Source organism: Erpetoichthys calabaricus, chromosome 2 (genome assembly GCF_900747795.2).
Source record: "Erpetoichthys calabaricus chromosome 2, fErpCal1.3, whole genome shotgun sequence".
NCBI lineage: Eukaryota > Metazoa > Chordata > Cladistia > Polypteriformes > Polypteridae > Erpetoichthys > Erpetoichthys calabaricus.
The window spans coordinates 332,295,401-332,311,226 of record NC_041395.2 but is presented as its reverse complement, the minus strand read 5'-3'; the positions used below and the strand labels follow the sequence as shown (position 1 = coordinate 332,311,226).

The 15,826-nt window shown below is 39.8% G+C and overlaps 1 protein-coding gene across 19 annotated transcripts in view; it reads left to right on the top strand.

Moving 5' to 3' along the window:
• Positions 1–15,826, top strand: part of LOC114647337 (serine/threonine-protein kinase BRSK2) — a 1,001,270-nt gene that overhangs the window by 901,882 nt on the left and 83,562 nt on the right. For all 19 annotated transcript variants that reach the window (XM_051923430.1, XM_051923431.1, XM_051923428.1 and 16 more), the window contains 2 exons: positions 7,100–7,223; positions 11,273–11,453. In XM_051923430.1, coding sequence (XP_051779390.1) covers positions 7,100–7,223; positions 11,273–11,453 — 305 coding nt within the window. The remainder of the gene's footprint in view (positions 1–7,099; positions 7,224–11,272; positions 11,454–15,826) is intronic.

The following is a 15,826-nucleotide window of genomic DNA, read 5'->3' as shown; positions in this document are numbered from 1 at the left end:
GACTCTTCAATTCCACCAGAGGGGGTAAACGTTGAACATTATTCAAGTTATTGTGTGTTTTTTTTTTTTAACCTGCATTTTTTATTACTCTTTAATTTAATATTTTTGCTGCTGGAATATGTGAATTTCCCCCTGGGATTAATAAAGTATCTATCTATCTATCTATCTATCTATCTATCTATCTATCTATCTATCTATCTATCTATCTATCTATCTATCTATCTATCTATCTATCTATCTATCTATCTATCTATCTATCTATCTATCTATCTATCTATCTATCTATCTATCTATCTATCTATCTATCTATCTATCTATCTGTAATAAACTCCTTCAGAGCACAAAAACTGCTGCTTTTGCTTTGGCTCACAGTCTGCATTTCTGATGTTGAATCATTTAAAAAGCTGGAAATTTGGCTTAGGCCTGAGGACGGTGGCTCACTGTGGCCTACTTTGCAGAGCTGGTGAATGATGTATCAGCTTATTGCAAATAATTAAAGACTTTAGAAAAAGAAGAAAAAGATCATTTCCATGTCCCACTTAAAATGGGTGAGGGATTTGCTTTGATTTTTTTTACACCCTGTGCCCAAACCACTCTGACAGCCCTGCTCAACTCCTTCTCCTCATCATAGGAAATGAGAGCTGTAATTACCTAAATAGGTCAATTTAGTATTCAGATAATTTTTTTCATTATTATCTCTCTTTTTTATGATTCCAATTAAAAATATGAAATATGCAGTGCTTCTCCTCCTTAATGGTGCGCTGCTTCTTTTAAGCAGGAGGTGTATACCATTATTATAGATGCTGCAGGTATGGAGCTCACATGGGTACTAATTGGGGCCTGAATTTGCACTGCAACAGTTTTATCTTCATGTATGGTGTTCAGTTGAATGAGCATCAGACAACAGCAGTGGTGCATCTCATCTCCTCATGTTAGTGGGAAACGGAGAATTGCATCAGAGTAATGTCCTCTTGGTCCTGTCACACTGTCATACTGTCTAGTGTTCCTGGAGTGGTACATTGCTGGGAGTGTCCCAGCTGGGATGAGAGTTGGCACATGCAGATAAGAGGTGATAGTCCTCTCTACAGATGAAGAGAAGTTAAAGTATAGTTAAGTACTTTAGTTGAAAGGACAGTACCTCAGGGTCTTGTTCACATTCAGCGTGGTGGATGCCATGATGAAACTGGCCAATGGATCAAAATAAGGGGTTGTATTGTGGGCAATAGGGGAGAACATCCGCTAAGTCTTTAGATACATTTTTTTGATTTACTGGTTACATTCTTCATTCTCATCTTTGCGTTGGTGATCAAAAATATCAGGTCACAGATACAAGGAAGAGAAATAAGGAAGTTTTGTTCTCAGCTTTGCCAAGGCTACAGGGTGGGGATCTAAAGACTGAGTCTCACAGACATTGGCTATTTAAGCCAATGTCACACTACGCCATTTCTAGTCTTGTGGTATATCATATTTGCCGAGCATGATTACTTGTCGCCAGACCATGTCAATTTAAACAACTAACAATTTCTTTTTTTATATAATTTTTTTATTTATTAATTTTATTGTAATCATTCCATACAAGTAGATCAATTTATACAAAAAAGGATTGAAGACAAATTAAACCCCCCACCCTTGAGAAGGAGAGCATGGCCAAAGGAGAATTGCTAAGGGCTTTTTAAAATAGGGCAAAAATAAACAAGGAAAAAATATATATATATATATATAAATAAATAAATGGAGAAGGAAAAAGAAATGCGGAAATAATTATTTCTTCTTATTCTAAAATATTATTGATTAGATCCTGCCAGATTTTGAAAAAATCCTGTATAGATCCTCTAACTGAGAATTTGATTTTTTCCAGTTTCAAATAATATAAAACATCGGTTTCCCACTGACTTATCAGAGGAGAGTTAGGATTCTTCCAATTTAACAAAATAAGTCTGCGTGCCAAAAGTGTAGTGAATGTAATCACCGTTTGCTTGTCCTTCTCCACTTCAAGTCCGTCTGGAAGAACACCGGACACAGCTGTTAGTGGGTTAGGAGGGATTGTGACCCCAAGGCTGTCTGATAGGCACTTAAAAATTTTGGTCCAAAATGATGTTAGTTTGGCGCAGGCCCAAAACGTGTGACCCAGTGAGGCAGGAGCTTGATTGCAGCGTTCACAGGTTGGGTCTTGCCCTGGAAACATTTTGGACAGTTTTAAGCGAGACAGATGAGCTCGAGATATAATTTTTAGTTGAATAATTCTATGCTTTGCGCAAATGGAGCTCGAGTGAATTCTCTGCAATGCTACCTTCCACTCCTTTTCTGATATATTAATTAAGAGATCTTCTAACAATTTCTGAGCATGTCTAATTTACTGAGTACCATCCTGCTAATACAGTCGTGGTCGCCCCTTTTTGTGACATTAAATAGTGTGCTGCCTGACTGAGCTATCGCTGTATAAAGAGTTAAAAGATACGATGAGTTCAGCTGCAGTTTTTGCCTCTTTTTCTCTTTTTCCTATTCTGCCATGCTATGTAAAACAATAGATGTCAGACAGATGAGCTTCTGTTATGGATGTGAGGTCCAAAACCCCCGTGTTCCTTATTCCTGGTCACTGCGTTATTCGAATTGTTCTTCCAGATTAGTATTCATTGGTCGTCTGCTCTTTTGCTCACAAGGCAATCAAACTCTGACTGCCTCCAGCTTGCTAAGGTTATACAGCGACTTAAAATCAGTGAAAAATATGCATAATATGACGTGGTCTTTACTCCCTTAACTACTTAAATGGAAACGTACATTTTCATAATTAACTGTATTAAGAGACTGAGAGAGCTGAGGTGTTCCAGGTGCCTTCTCTGAGAATGTGCTTGGCATGGTCCACAGGGCTTCAATTTCTGGGGCACAATGAAGCCATAATGGAAGGTTTGTATCTTTCCGTTTGTATGAGAGCCTCTGGGAGTTGGGGTGGTCTGGTATGACCAACTGCCACCAAAGTTGTCACCAGGACAAACAGATTGAAATCAAGATAGCATTTTCTGCATTTATTGTCATTAATTTGACTATGTATGTACATTTTTTGGGTTTTGATCATTTGCTGCCTCACAGCTTCAGCGCCGCTTTTGCGTTTACTGTACACGCTCTCCTCATATCTAAATGGATTTCTCTCCAGGTGTGTCATCCCCACTCATGGCCAAGGTAATCACCAATTCTGAACTGGTCCTATGGATCTTCTCAGTGATGGACTGGTGCTCATTGCTCCTGGAATGGATGGATGAATACATTTTTTTTTAATAGTGGGATGTTCAGCTTTTTTAGGAATACACCCATTACTGTCCCTTCTTTACGTCCTTCTGAGAGAGCCTGGCATATAATTACTGGTCACTGTTGTTTTTTTTTTCTTTCTTCTTAGATAATCTTGCACTAAGCTCATCATTTCTTCCTCTGGGACTACAGATCCATAAATATTGTAATATTTTAATTCCACTTCAGGTGCTTGTTAAGCTGGTTTTGGCAGTCGACATACCCCACCGATTATAATATTGGTGGTAATATGATTAAATAAAATATTATTTCCAAAGGCTCCTCTGATTTAGTCTTCAGTGCTTCTGCACTTGGTGCTTAAGGGACAAGAACTGAGCAGCAGCCTGTATGCCAATGAGCTATAGTAAGACTTGACTGTTCACCAGTGCCCACCAGCTCATGTCACTGTACAGGAGGTAACAGTTGCGCCACCTGTCTGAAGCTTTGTATACTTCAGTTTGAGCTTCCTGGGCTTTCTTCTCAGATCTAAATGCATTTTGATATGCAAGGTGAGATTTAACACCATCTAATGGTGTATCCTTAGTTAATATTGTGACGCACGTTGTGAAAGCCGCTATGTAAAGTAAATGTTGGTGGATTATAGAAGTTATAGAAGACTGATTAAAATTAATCTGATAATTTCCATGAAATAATCTACTTTTATTACAATTAATCTTAAACTTCTCCAAAATGTTTAGTATAAATAGAAGTGGTGCTTATGGCCTGCTAATATAAAGAACCATGTTGTCTGCACATTTACAGTTAGGTCCATAAATATTTGGACAGAGACAACCTTTTTCTAATTTTGGTTCTGTACATTACCACAATGAATTTTAAATGAAACAACTCAGATGCAGTTGAAGTGCAGACTCTCAGCTTTAATTCAGTGGGGTGAACGAAATGATTGCATAAAAATGTGAGGCAACTAAAGAATTTTTTTAACACAATCCCTTCATTCAGGGGTTCAAAAGCAATTGGACAAATTAAATAACTGGAAATCAAATGTTCATTTCTAATACTTGGTTGAAAACCCTTTGCTGGCAATGACAGCCTGAAGTCTTGAACTCATGGACATCACCAGATGTTGGGTTTCCTCCTTTTTAATGCTCTGCCAGGCCTTTACTGCAGCGGCTTTCAGTTGCTGTTTGTTTGTGGGCCTTTCTGTCTGAAGTTTAGTCTTCAACAAGTGAAATGCCTGCTCAATTGGGTTAAAATCATGTGACTGACTTGGCCATTCAAGAATTTTCCACTTCTTTGCTTTAATAAACTCCTGGGTTGCTTTGGCTGTATGTTTTGGGTCATTGTCCGTCTGTGTCATTAATCAATTTGACTGCATTTAGCTGGATTTGAGCAGACAGTATGTCTCTGAACACCTCAGAATTCATTCGGCTGCTTCTGTCCTGTGTCACATCATCAATAAACACTAATGTCCCAGTGCCACTGGCAGCCATGCACGCCCAAGCCATCACACTGCCTCCACCGTGTTTTACAGATGATCTGGTATGCTTTGGATAATGAGCTGTTCCACGCCTTTTTCTTGCCAATCATTCTGGTAGAGGTTGATCTTGGTTTCATCTGTCCAAAGAATGTTTTTCCAGAACTGTGCTGACTTTGTTAGATGTTCTTTAGCAAAGTCCAATCTAGCCTTTCTATTCTTGAGGCTTATGAGTGGCTTGCACCTTGCAGTGCACCCTCTGTATTTACTTTCATGCAGTCTTCTCTTTATGGTACATAAAGGCGATATCGATACGCCTACCCCCTGGAGAGTGTTGTTCACTTGGTTGGCTGTTGTGAAGGGGTTTCTCTTCACTATGGAAATGATTCTGCGATCATCCACCACTGTTGTCTTCCGTGGACGTTCAGGTCTTTTTGCGTTGCTGAGTTCACCAGTGCTTGCTTTCTTTCCCAGGATGTACCAAACTGTAGATTTTGCCACTCGTAATATTGTAGCAATTTAAGGATGGCTTCTTTCACCTGCATGGAGAGCTCCTTTGACCGCATGTTGTCTGTTCACAGCAAAATCTTCCTCATGCAAGCACCACACCTCAAATCAACTCCAGGCCTTTTATCTGCTTAATTGATAATGAAATAACGACAGACTTGGCCACACCTGCCCATGAAATAGCATTTGAGTCAATTGTCCAATTACTTTTGAGCCCCTGAAATGAAGGGATTGTGTTCAAAAAATGCTTTAGTTGCCTCACATTTTTATGCAATCGTTTTGTTCACCTCAATGAATTAAAGCTGAAAGTCTGCACTTCAACTGCATCTGAGTTGTTTCATTTAAAATTCATTGTGGTCTTTTATACTGTTTTCTCCACGTGCAGGCCCTTACTTAGGTTCCAAACAAGGCAAGGAGATGATTCCATTTCATCTCTAACATACAGAAATAGTATAATGCCCATTTTCGTAGTTGTACCTTCTCTCTTCAAATGCTTGCCTAGCAGTTCTAAATGCTGAGAGCCCATGTGTGCTAACTTTGGCATGGCCTGTACGTGTGAGTGGATTTATAAAATAATTTTTGTACAGAGCACAGTGACATTAAACTTATATTCTGATTACACTCTTCTCCCGATTAACCTCTGCATTTTGCTCTCTGTGCCTATACCACCTTAGTCAGTTTCTCTTTATATCGCCTCCATAGCAAGTCTTCCTTTCTTTCACACTGTGCCACTCCATGTATCAATCTCATCATCATCTCTTGTTTTAGTTTTTCTTTATATTCCCTCTTCATTGGCTGTGTTTACTCCCATACTTCCTCACACAGCTTCCATTAAATTTACTCTTCAATGCCAAAGAGGCTAATTTAGAGGTCAGAATGGGGAACAGATCATAGAATTTCTTCCATGCACCTCTCTGGCTATTACTGCTGCACCCGCACCTCTGTCTGTGTTCAACATTGTCATCTCAGTAGTAGAACTTCCTTACTTAATAATAATACTTTAAATACATCATATATTATTATTATTATTATCATCTCTCTATTATAAAAAGAAATCTTGGGAAGAGAGATGAGACGTGATGTTCTAGGAGAGACACTTTAAAGACCCGCAAGACGAGAGATCGCATTAGCGCAAAAAAACAGAAATTATTACTCTGTGAAATAACGGAACAGTGAAAAGAGATCGAATATATTGTTCGGATTTAAACCTTATGTCGGAGACTTGTAGATCGTCTAATTTGTGTTCTTCCCAATGAAGAGCAAAAATTCAAAGAGAAAGGCGACTTCGATTAAAGCTCTAGAGGCCTGAAAGGCGATTTCGACTACAGCTACGCATTCTGATTCAATTACGCATTCATTCAATACACCTATATCAGGTTTGTGGTGCTTATACTTATTACTATTCCATATTGTACTGAAACATTCATCATTCAGTATTATACTATAGGCTTACAGTAATGAGTAAAGCGGACTACAATCATTACAAAACAACGTCTTCGTTACTTATCATTTGTTCTTCATACACTGCTGACACAAACTCGTGCCCGTTTCATCTTACGTTGTCAAAACGGGCTCTTTGTCTAGTAAATAATAAACATAACTGAGCAAATTCTTAGAACCAATCTTATTAAAACTGGATGGACCCCCTTTTGCCCTCAAAACAGCCTCAATCATGCTACATAAGCAATTTAAATTTAATAAAATAAGAAGCACTTTGTATTACAGAATTGCACTGGACTGGTCATCAATGCCTATGCTGGTTTTCTACCTTACACCCAATGCAGGTTCAGAGATGGTTGTATTTATTTTAGGTAATAACAAGTAGAATGTCATGTCTTTATTTAATATTGTTGTGCTTTTGTTTTGCTTTTTCAGACTTGCCAAAAAATCCTGGTTTGGTAATTTCATCAACCTGGAGAAAGAGGAACAAATTTTTGTGGTTATCAAAGACAAGCCATTGAGTTCAATCAAAGCAGATATTGTCCATGCCTTTCTTTCAGTAAGTGTTTTTATTGTGCCGAGTTTCATTTTCACAAATGCTTTTGGTGCCAACAAATAAAGTACATTGGTTCTCATTGTTGTGCCTGTGAAGATTCTCAGTCGTCCAGGTGAAATTATCTGGTGGTTGAGTCATGGCAGCTGGACTTCTTCCTTGTTAGGTAGATACGTTTCACTGCTCATCCAAGCAGCTTCTTCAGTCTGAGGAATGTTGTTAGAGACCACAAATTTATCCTCCAAGTTAGTTTCACTACATACCTGCTCTGAATAGGCTCGTTAAGTAAAACAAAGGAAGGGGTACCTGCATTTGAAGGATGAAGGACACTCATTTGAGGATATTAACATCCAGATGTGGATAGAGAAGACAAGTGGTTTGAGAAAGGGGTGAGGGAAGCTTTGCATGTGCAAATCAATGACCCCTCACTCAACTGAGGTGGAGGCCTTAGACATAACCTGTCTTCAATTTATCATGCTGCCCTTTCATCTATCTCCAGGAAAATCAGGCTCAATGCACACCTCCACCAGGTGGACCACTACTAACGACCCACTCTATGTGGGTAGGAGGGGCTGTTAGAGGTGTGACGTTCACAATTACCCACACCTCTCCCTTCCTTTGTTTTACTCAACAAGCCTAATCAGGGAAGGTGTGAAGTGAAACTAACCTGGAGGATAAATTTGTGATCTTTAACAACATTCCTCAGACTGAAGAAGATGCTCGGATGAACAGTGAAACATATCTATCTAACATGGAAGAAGTCCCTGTCGCCATGACTCAACCACCAGATATTCTCATTGTTGTGTTTTCATATTTCTCTTCTGCATGATTACAAAGGTTTTCATATCTGAAGTATGTTACACATGTCTTTAAAGCTTTATTGATGCCGTATAATTTTTACTCTTCTTTCTTGCAATAATACTAATAATAATAATTTGTATTTTCAAAACACAAGTAAATGATAAACCTTATTAGGGTGTGTGCCTATTGCTCTAACTAGCATTGACTGTAAGATAATAGAAAGTAATGGTGAGGCTGAACATTTGTTAACACAGTCAACAATCTCTCATACACATAATAGATTAGCACTCAGCCCCTGCAGGATGGCTGCTCTGGTTGTGAGATTATGTACTGGGATATTAGCTCAGCTTTATACTCCAGTAATTAACAATGGAGGGAAGAAACTGAATAGAAACATTTGAAGGTTAGTTAGTCAGTCAGTCAGTCTGTAAGTCCATTTTTGTTTTATATATGAACCAGCAAAGAGCACACAGTTACAAGTATGCTGTACCCAATAAATCAGAATATTTTGGAAAGGAACAAGATAATGTAATGTAATAAGCATTTTGTAACTAACAGCGTCCAATAGCCTATATGAGTTGAGGTACAGTGAACCCTCATTTATCACGGTTAATCCGTTCCAGACTCTACCGTGATAAATGAATTTTCGCGAAGTACGATTCTTTATTTATAAATTGAATATTTTCGCAGTTAGAGTATAGAAAACCTGTTTACGACCTTCTAAATACGTTTTTTAACATTATTAGAGCCCTCTAGACATGAAATAATACCCTTTAGTCACCATTGCACTCGTATTACCCAATATATTAGACAAAATAAGAGAAAATAAGACATATTAGACGTTACAAATATCATATTATTATTATTGTACTGTACATTTAATTACACACACACAGTTCTTACACACAACCACTAACCTATAAAGGCACGACCTCAGTAGGAGAGTCTTCAGGTGGTGCAGTATCTTCAGCAGGTGCGTCGTTGTCTTCTTCCACTGAAGGAGTATTAGGAGTAGGCAGTGGGTGTCTGGGTGTGCGGCTGAAGAACATCTTGATAGGCAGTTGCTGGTGCTGTCTTTTCATATGCGTGAGGAGGCTTTTGTAGGGTATTGCCATCTTTGATCATATCCAAGAGTTTCACCTTCTCCTGGATGGTAAGCATGTTCCTCCGGCGCTTAGTTTCATTGTCAGAAGGCTTAGAAAAAGCAGCAAGTTTAGGAGCCATCGTGGGGTTTAGATAAAAGTTCTCAGAAAGCGCATGCGTAGTGATGTAAGCATGTATGAGAAAAAATTGCGATAGAGTGAAGCCGCGAAAGTCGAAGCGTGATATAGCGAGGGATCACTGTATTAGCAAACAGTACATGACTTCCACTCCCATATCACATCTGATTCTCTGTAGTTTCTCCATCCTGAGGCTGTTGATCCAAAGGTTCATCACATTTTTGCAGCTGAAACTCCTATTTATTCTAATCTGTTGTTCCTAGTTTTATACATGGCTCATGTATGAGGAGACACATAGGACATCAGTACATATAGGGTGGTCCAGATCTAAGTATGCAACTGCAATGCAGGAAAACAATACAAGACAAAAGAATTGTTTGAAATATCTTGCAATAAACTAATGCAGGGCAGGTGCTGCCATCTATCGACAACAAAAATAATTTTTTATGAATTCTCTATGTAATAAACTTAAGTTATAGCGTAATGAAAATTGCATAATTGCATAATTAGATCTGGACCACCCTATACTGGAATGCCTATATTGTATAATGAAGTGTTTATACCAGGGGTGTCGAACTCCAGGCCTGGAGGGCCACAGTGGCTACAGGTTTTCATTCAAACCCTTTTCCTAATCAGAGAGTAGTTTTCACTGCTAATTAACTCCTTTTCCCTTCATTTCAATAGCCTCGTTTTTAAGGATTCAGTCTTCTAAATTGATTTGTTTCTTCATTAAATGGCAGCCAAACAGAAATGAGACGTGAAATGAGCCAACAGATGACCAGCTAAACTGGGATTTCAAACTCCAACCAATTTCACTCCAAACAGTCTCTTAATGAGAAGCAGATTCTTGCTGTTAATCAAGCCCATCATTTAATTCAATGGCTTGTTGCTGCTCTCATTCTGCCACAGCAGACATTTCCAAATCTGTTGATGTTTCTGTTTTTTCTGTCATATGGTGGCTTGTTTGATGTCTCATTATTGTTTGGATCCTAACTAAGGAAAAAGACACAATTAAGGGGCCTGAGTCAAGTTAATTAAAACTAAAGCAAAAGAAGTTAATTAGCAGTAAAAACGGCTCACTAATGAAGAAGATGGTTAGAATGAAAACATGTAGCCACTGCGGCCCTTGAGGACCGGAGTTCGACACCTGTGGTTTTCACCACGTACTGAAACACACGTCCTGTATCTTAAGAATTGGTCTCATGCCCTTTAAGGTGAACTGCCTTTTTTGAAATCATGAGATTTAATTGAGACTAACAAAACTTTTGAACTGTTGTGACTTCATTTGACTGGTAATTGAGTAACAGCTGAAAATTGAGGAGTTGATGAATTCAAGTATTGTGTGCTGTTAGCTTTTTGGGTGCAGCATCTGCTCACACTAGTACATTACTCTTACTGCCACTGCATTACAACATTTTCCTGGAAAACTCAGCACATGGATTGTCTTTCCTCGTAACACTGTAGAATATAGTTATTGCTAGCCTGAGTAACATATGCACATATTAAACATTCTTAATTTATGCAATTTATATTTCGCAGTTAGATTCCATGAAATAATCAGACTGAAATAAATTTCTCATTTAGTCCACTTCAGGATTATGCTAGAGACAAAATCGGCAAAAGATTTTGAAAAAATAAATAAATAAATCCAAACTGATAATGACCAGGATTAGGACTCAAACCCAGTACTGCTAGGCCTTTGTCACCTACAATGAACTGTGATGTTCTACATTAGAGTTAATTGGTTCATTTATTTTGGTCTTGTAGGAGAGTATGGGAGTTTGTGTGACTAAACTTTACAAAGAAGCAGTGCGCTGTCCGGGGTTAGTTCCTGCCTTGCACCATCTGTGTTGTCAGGATAGACTTAATCTCCTTGGATTAAGCTGATTTGGGGACTCGGAGTCCCAGGCAATTCCTGACATCCAATAAAGACAGATGACTTGACTGACCCTTGAACTGGCTATCTTTCTATATTGTGTATATCAAATGGTGCTTGGATGTTGCTGACTCTTTGATTCTACGTTCTTTGTCCAGATTCCCAGCCTCAGTCACAGTGTCATATCACAAACGAGTTTCCGAGCGGAATACAAATCGACGGCAGGGCCTACAGTGTTTCAGAAACCTGTCAAATTCCAAGTCGACATCACCTACACAGAGGGCAATGAGACACAAAAAGAGAACGGTATCTACTCAGTCACCTTCACGCTGCTGTCAGGTAAGTGCACACTCTCTAGTGTTGCATCCATTTTGTACTTCTCTGCTACTTGTTCACTTCTGACTCTGTGGGCAGGCACAGCTACAGCTCCATAATTAAATTGGCTGATGACATCACCATCATAGCCCATATTTCACAGTGTCCCCTTTTTTTTTTACTCTTTATTATGTAAACTTTAGCAGAATGTCTCAAATCCTATACAATTACCATAGCACATCCATTTTATATGTAGAACCTTAGGCAATTGGAGTAAAAGAAAAGGCAGGGGAAAGAGGAATGCTTTTAATTATTAAGCATTATAATTAATATACCTAAAATATTAAACAAAGTATAGATGTGAGTCTGCAGTGAGCTGGCGCCCTGCCCGGGGTTTGTTCCTGCCTTGCACCCTGTGCTGGCTGGGATTGGCTCCAGCAGACCCCCGTTACCCAGTGTTAGGATTTAGCGGGTTGGACAATGACTGTCTGACTGACTGACAGATGTGAGTGTGGGCAAACCATACCAGACAACCTGATATGGTTTTGAGGGGCAGCATTCACCAATGAGACAGCTCAAACAAACTCATCTCCCCTGTCCAGCATTTTCTGTATGTTTTCCACTAGGGGGCGCTAGCTCCCTGGAAATATGTTTGTTTTGCATTTGATAGATAGATAGATCTGGGTTCGCTTCCTGGGTCCTCCCTGCGTGGAGTTTGCATGTTCTCCCCGTGTCTGCGTGGGTTTCCTCCGGGCGCTCCGGTTTCCTCCCACAGTCCAAAGACATGCAGGTTAGGTGGATTGCCGATTCTAAATTGGCCCTAGTGTGTGCTTGGTGTGTGGGTGTGTTTGTGTGTGTCCTGCAGTGGGTTGGCAGTCTGCCCGGGATTGGTTCCTGCCTTGTGCCCTGTGTTGGCTGGGATTGGCTCCAGCAGACCCCCGTGACCCTGTGTTTGGATTCAGCAGGTTGGATAATGGATGGATGGATGGATAGATAGATAGATACAACAACAACATTTATTTATATAGCACATTTTCATACAAAAAGTATCTCAAAGTGCTTTACATAATGAAGAAAAGAAAAATAAAGGACAAAGCAAGAAATTAAAATAAAACAACATTAGTTAACATAGAAAAGGAGTAACGTCCGGTGGCCAGGGTGGACAGAAAAAAACAAAAAAAAAAAACTCCAGAAGGCTGGAGAAAAAAATAAAATCTGTAGGGGTTCCAGGCCACGAGACCACCCAGTCCCCTCTGGGCATTCTACCTAACATAAATGAAAATTTGTAGTTAGGGTTCTCACGGAGTCACTTGATGCTGATGGTCATACAGACTTCTGGCTTTTAATCCATCCATCATTGTTGGAACATCACGGTGCTTTGGGTAGATGGTGGTGGTGCAAGCCACCACCAAAAGGACACCGGAAAAGGAAACAGAAGAGAGAGTAGGGGTTAGTACAGATTTTGAATGAATAGTTATTATAATGAATTGGATATTTTTTTTTTTTGTTCTTTATTTCGCCTTATACAATTTCTTGTATTAAGAATTTGTTAGTTTTCGCATACCCCTTGGGGTCAGAGCGCAGGGTCAGCCATTGTGTAGTGATTACAGGTTAAGGGTCTTGCTCAAGGGCCCAGCAGAGCAGTGGCCTTTTTTGGCAGTGATGGGGATTCTAACCGGCAACCTTCGGGATATCAGCACAGCTCCTTAGCCTCAGAGCCACCACCCCGCCCTACAATATATACAGAGTATCAGGATTTAAATTACAGTAAAGTTATGAGAAGGCCATGTTAAAGTAGATTAGATAGATAGATAGATAGATAGATAGATAGATAGATAGATAGATAGATAGATAGATAGATAGATAGATAGATAGATAGATAGATAGATAGATAGATAGATAGATAGATAGATAGATAGATAGATAGATAGATAGATAGATAGATAGATAGATAGATAGATAGATAGATACTTTATTAATCCCAGGGGGAAATTCACATACTCCAGCAGAACATCTGCAGCATCTTATTGCAGATGTTGAAAGATGCCATCCTTCTAAGGAAGTATAGTCGTCTCTGTCCTCTCTTGCACAGAGCATCAGTATTGGCAGTCCAGTCTAATTTATCATCCAGCTGCACTCCCAGGTATTTGTAGGTCTTATTTATCTTATATTTATTATATTTACTTATCTTAGGTTTATTGTGGCGTCTTAAGTAACCTGAACCTAAATAGATATATTATAAAGAGGTGATATCCCTCCCTTAGTGATACGGTGGTAAGAAATCACATAAGAGAAAATAACTTAGCTCTCTTTAATGATGATTTACGCGGCATAACAGACAGGAAGCCAATGACAAGACCTTTGTGTAGAGTCTGCCATTTTCGTCGCTGCGCTGGAAGGATTTTTAGGATCGTATGACATTATCTCCCATTTGTCTGTCGGCTACAAAGGTGTGCCAGGCAATGTTCCAAGGCTTTATGCTCTCTCTGCATGTGCAGGCCCCCACTTAGGTATATCATGCCATTCCAAACAAGGAAAAGAAGACCCAATGTCATGCTGACTCTGTCACACAGAAATAGTACAAGGCCCATTTCGCAGTTTGTCCTTAACTTGTCTTCTAGTTCTTGCCTAGCTTGCCTTAATGATGAGCCCCCGTGTGCTAAATCTGACCTTGTGTTAGCTGTACATGTGAGAAGAAGCAGATTTATAAAATGTTTTTTGTACAGAGCACAGTGACATATTAAACATATAAACGTATTACACTGTAGTCATGAAACTGGCTTAGATACTGCTTTTCTCTTGGACAAAACTCTTGGAATAGAAAAACTGGTTTGTCCTTCTTCCTTATATTTTACAGATATGCTTTTCAGATAAAGTGGTCTTTCCATATTTAAAAACCGTTTAAGCACTGAAAAAGTGGCATGTCATGTTAGGGTCACAATCGGGTCAGTAGTTAGGATTAGGCCGACAACCATGTGGGCTGCAATCAGATGACCGAATCACTTGGTTACACTAGCTGTCAAAATGTAATTTTGATTCTTGTGAGTTAATGTAGTACCCTCGCATGAAAACCATTCCATTACTAGTTGTACAATTGTTTTAATTTCTCAGCACTGACGGATTATGTGACTCATTCAAACAGGGAATTTCAGATGTGAACTAAACCAACAGCTTTGTGGTTTCTGAGCAAATGTCTCAGTTAAAAAGCATTCACTACTGCCTGAAACCACGGATTTTATATTAGATTGTTCCATAGTAGATAAACACCTCAAATTCCCATATTACTATTTTTTTTCTAAACTTCTATTTACAATAGGCACATTATTAGTCCAATTTTAGCTGTACAGTGACTCCGTGTGTAGTCATGTCACTGCATAGATCCAATGCCCAGGTTTTGAATCCTGTGCCTGGTTGTTGTCTTTGTGCACTTTCTCTCCATGTCTTCCTGGATTTTCCTCGAGATACTTTGATTTTCCTCTCACATCTTCCAAGAAATGTATGTTGGTATAATTCGCCTTTCCAATTTGGCCCTGATGTGTGAAAGTGAGTCACGTCAAGTTGGGGAGCATGCACTGGTACAGTGTGTTGCCGCACTCACTACACGATGAAACAACTCGGGATCCCGGTTGACAACCCTCCAGGCAGACCAGTCCAGTCCCACCCTCCAGAAATGACCCTCGATCTTCTGCAGCCAGCTGTTACATGGGCGACCCCTTGGCTTGGTTGGGTCCCCAACAATGAGGATCATACAAGCTGGACACTCCCTCACAATGCAGGTAATGTGCCTCATTCGGGACTCCATGAGCAACACAAAGTCAAACCAACGGTACCCAAGGATTCTCCGAAGAGACACAGTACCAAAGGAGTCCAGTCTTCGTCTCAGGTCACTAGATAACGTCCATGTCTCGCAACCATATAACAAGACAGGAAGCACCAGGACTCTAAAGACTTGGACCTTCGTCCTTTTGCATAGATATTGGGAGCACCACACACCCCTTTTCAGCAACTTCATGACCCCTCATGCTCTCCCAGTCCGTCTACTGACTTCATAGGAAGAGTCACCAGAGACATGAATGTCACTGCCAAGGTAACTAAACCTCTTGACGAGGTCGACACTCTCTCTGCAGACAGACGCACTGCTGATGGCCGTGCCCAAGAGGTCATTAAAGGCCTGGCTCTTGTTTTTTATCAGGACACTCGCAAGCTCAAACACTCAGACTCTCTCGAGCGCCCTGAACAGAGCCTCCATTGACTCCGCGAAGATCACAGCATCGTCAGCAAAGTCAAGATTCATGAATCTTTCTTCACCCCACAGCCGCTGGACCCCACGACCTTACCCAACACCCAGGCCATAGAAGCATTGAACAGAGTAGGAGCAAAACACACCCCTGACGAAC